At 42.5% G+C, this 4,394-nt stretch overlaps 1 protein-coding gene across 1 annotated transcript; it reads right to left on the bottom strand.

The window, feature by feature from the left end:
- Window positions 1-276: 276 nt before the first annotated feature.
- LOC308078823 (F-box only protein 6-like) lies at window positions 277-1,285 on the bottom strand (the record flags this gene model as incomplete). The annotated part of the gene is made up of 1 exon (XM_080420169.1): window positions 277-1,285. One exon carries the CDS (start codon window positions 1,283-1,285, stop codon window positions 467-469), a length of 819 nt encoding a protein of 272 aa, XP_080276295.1. The 3' UTR covers window positions 277-466.
- Between the last annotated feature and the right edge of the window lie 3,109 nt (window positions 1,286-4,394).

Genomic DNA, 4,394 nt, shown 5'->3' with positions numbered 1-4,394 from the left:
ACACACACACACACACACACACACACACACACACACACACACACACACACACACACACACACACACACACACACACACACACACACACACACCGATGGGGGAGGAAACCATGCAAGGCACCAACCTGCTCATCGGGAGAAATTAGGGGTTCAGTGTCTTGCTCAAAGACACTTCAACACTAACTCAGGGGGAGCTGGGATCAAACTCAAGCCAGCTCTACCTATTCTGCTGATTGCATTTAAGCCTCAATCATAAAACAGGGGTTAATTTGTGAAGATTATCTTGCGGGGGAGTATCATGAACTTGTATTTGCCACAGAGTAAAATCTTCAGCTATAATCAACAATTTAACGCTGAAATCCCATTGACTTTTTTTTCCAGAGGCTACCAGGAAGGTGCTAATTCCTGCTTCTGACTACATGAATACCTCATCCCTGGCCCACTCTATTCAGATAAATCTAACAGAGCTACCTGTCCAATGATGGACAGATCTGAACGCAACTGTTGGTGACCCGGATTCCATACCATCCGTCCCAGTATTGTGTATACCTCCTACCTCCATGAAGAAAATGTATATATCGAACTCCTGGTCCATAGTTCTTGAACACATGGGTCATCTGATTCCATTGTTGATCATTCCACTGATTAAAGCGAACCGGGGCAGGAGCAAATGTCTGTACTGGCTCCTTTCTTTGATTCAGCAACTCCACACAAATTTCATATTCACTCTCACAAAGCCAACATGGTGCATACCAATCGGATATGGTGATATCAGGTTGGAAGTTGTCCATGAATGAGTCGTTGTAACCCTCTTTCTCCAAAGTGATCAGCTGGGACTTCCTGCACATTCTTACAAAATACGTCACAAATACTTTCTGGACGGCCTCATCGGGATGTGGAACTCCATGCAATCTCCACTTATCTCCACCATTATCCAGAATCTGCCAGCCATTGAGTTCTTGTTCTCCTCGTGGGTTCTTCAGAAGATTGCGTCTCTTCTTACACAGGAAGTAGAACAGTCTCCAGTCGCTGGGTACTTTGGTGGAGTCGCGGGGCTTAAAGCCGTCTCGTCGACATCTCTCTCTCCAAAGAGACACACTGTCCACCAGTTCCTTCCATTCACGGCAGACTAATCTGCAAACACAGACCAGCTGATGGGGAGGAAGGTTCATAAAGACCTCCTCCAGGACCTCCCAAGGAAGACCAGTCAGCTGACCTGTAGAATCAAAGTGGTCAGGACCAGCTGCAGCCAGGCTCTGTGTGAGACTCATGTCTCTCCTCTTCATGTTAAAACTTATAATCGGCTGACTCGTTAACCAGATCCAAAGCCACTTCGAGAATATGCTTTAGGCTGTGCTAACCAACTATTACTGGATTCTCTTTGATGCTTCTCTCTCTGTAGGTAATTAATGTCTCTCGGAATCGCTCTGGAACAGAACTACTGAGATGTGTCGAGCGAGCCTCTCTTATACTGCTGGGCTTGCGGTCCTGACATCACTATGGTGATGTCAGATAGTGTCAGACGTCTCCATATATGGAGCTGCCTATGTTAGTTATGCCCAAATATGGGACCATGACGTCAGTCCTGGACGTGATGGTTATGTCTATACATGGAGTTTCTGGGAAGGGTTCGCTGATGTCAGACTCCGTACATATGGCACGTTTAGGTCTCTATGACGACTTTGCAGGTCTATTGTCTCCATCTATGGGGATCTCCATATATAGGCTATTGCTGGCAAATATGCCCTGAATGTTTTCTACAGCCGCCCCCCGATTTTCCGGGGGAAATACGTAAAAATCCGAAAACATTTCCTTGCATATTTGCCAGCAATAGCCTATGTATGGAGATCCCCATAGATGGAGACAATAAATAAGTTACTGTAACGTTAATGTTTTACACAGAGATCTCGATCTGGATGACTGGGCTCGACACGCAGAAGTAAACGTCCAGTCCAGCTGTAGAAATAATAAATAACGACTGATCTCTGAGGTGACGCCAAACCAAAAAGTCTTGTATCCTCTCCTTGGGATGCCATGTCACCAAGTCTTGGTGACATGGGGCTTAGGTGGTACCTAGGTGCCCCTATATGGATTGGGTCGAAGAGGCCGACACATTCCGATCTGGCGTCATAGACGGTATATACACCATACGTGTGTCATCCTTTCAAATGCAGAAATACTGTATGGAGTGTGTGCACATATTGGGAGTCAAATGCATGGAGTAGAAACCCCTCCATACAAGTGCAGAATATTTATCTCTAGTATGATCGATCCCCTGATGGTTGCTAATCACGGAGGGTTTCACTGTGCCAAAAATACATAGTAAAACACATCTTTGGATAACGTTATCTCCTGGTTGTGTCCAAAAGTAAAAAAGAAATTACATTTTCTTTTTTTTTAAATAAATAAAAAAGACGTCAAAAGACGTCATTGGCGAGTTCATGTGGTTAACATACATTTTTTTATTACATTAAGATTGGATTGTGATATCATCAAACATAAATATTAAACATATCAGTCTACATTTCTCAACAGGAAATGCATTCAGTCTGGCCAGAAGCAGAGGTAAAACATATCCCCACCAAACCAGAGGGGGGGATACCAAAAACAAAGGCATGGATCCCCTTCCCCACCATCCCTTCCAGCAAATCGAACTCTGACTGTACTGTTGTAGGTAACCTGCAGAGAATATGTAGGCCTATACGTCATGTGGGCATGAGCTGTACTCATAAGTATCAATACTGCAATGTTGAAATACTCTTTTACGTAGTAAAAGTCTGGAATTAAGAATGTACTTGAGTAGAAGTACCAAAGCATTGGTATCAAAATGTACTTTAAGTACCAAAAGTAAAAGTACTCATTGTGCAGAATGTCCCATTTCAAGTTCAAAATGTATAAAAGATCTTTTGAAAATAGCCGATCTACAAGCTCACAATGCGTCGCATCGCGACGCATTGTGAGCTTGTAGATCAGTTATTTTCAAATGGCCGAAATATATATACGGCTGGTTAGTGTGTTATGTATTAATAATCAAAATCTACAAAGTAACTAGTAACTTAAGTTTTCAAATAATTTTTGTGGAGTAAAAGAATAATACTTGCCACAGTACAGTAGTGGAGTAGAAGTAAAAGTATTGAAAATTGGAAATACTCCAGTAAAGTAAAAAATACCTCAAAATTGTACTTAAGTAGGCTACAGTACTTGAGTACATGTACTTAGTTACTTTACACCACTGCCGGTACTCAAAAGGAGAGCCATCAGATCCTCCATGGAGGCTGCTGAGAGGGCCTCTAGATGGCTGTGGATCAAGAGGAGAGGAACCGTAGGAGATGAGTGCTACTTGGATACCAGCTGGGCTCTGATCAAGCCCAGCTGGGGCTCCTGAGAGAGACCAATAATAACACACATTACTGATGCTCGTGTCCGCGTGCAACACGAGATGTACAAATCGCTCGCAGCGTGAGCTTGTAGATCAGGCTATTTTTGAATCCGGTCTCACACAGTGGTGGTCTGGTGAACAATAATACTTGAGTACATTTTTAAAGCACTGTATAGTACTTTATTTGGGAAACTTTCACTCATTCACTCCATTACATTTCTAAGACAAATATTGTAATTTTGACTCCACGACATTTCTATGAATTCTCCCACCACAACCCTCACATAGTGAAAATAGCAGATCATACATTAAGATAACATATCGTTGCTGTCCGGCAGAAACCAGCTAACTACATTTTGACGCTTTTGCTTTTTTTTCCATAAATCAGGGCCTTTGAACACCCTTTACGTCTGTGTGTTGGTAAAACAAATATTGAAGCAATGAAAAGCATTAAAAAGCGCTTCTGACAAAACCAGCTAACTCCATTGGATCCTCAAACTTTCTGCTAAACCAGCTAACACCACCAAAGGGGGGTGGAGTTAGCTGGTTTTGCTGACTCCAGGCTCCACCCCCTTTTGACCTCCAACCTCATTGTGAGCGTGGAGGTCCATTCAGCTGTTCTGATGGACAAAACCTCCTAACTCCACTTTTTGTTTAGTTTTTTTCATTTCCTGAAAAACGAACATTTTGGAGGTTTCTGCCCGACAGCAGAGATATTTAACAGACAATTCAAACAGCATCAACCAGACAAAAAACTAAACAAATCAAAACATACGACAATAACACAACATCATCATCATCAACAACAACAGTACACAGAGCACGTACTGTATATGAATCATTGCATCATAGAGCTGTTATAATGATGATTATTATTATGTTCAAAACATAAACAGGTAATCTCAAGGTGAGAAGACAGTTTGTTGTCAATTCTCCGTAACATACTCACTATGGGATATCAGCGCCCCCCGGCGATGCACAGAGCTACATACAATAAACTCCCGGGCCATCTTATT

The sequence above is a fragment of the Gymnoscopelus braueri genome (assembly GCF_963280865.1).
Source record: "Gymnoscopelus braueri genome assembly, chromosome: 22".
Classification (NCBI taxonomy): domain Eukaryota; kingdom Metazoa; phylum Chordata; class Actinopteri; order Myctophiformes; family Myctophidae; genus Gymnoscopelus; species Gymnoscopelus braueri.
Note: the sequence above shows the minus strand (reverse complement) of the source record. Positions and strands in the feature narration are given on the sequence as shown.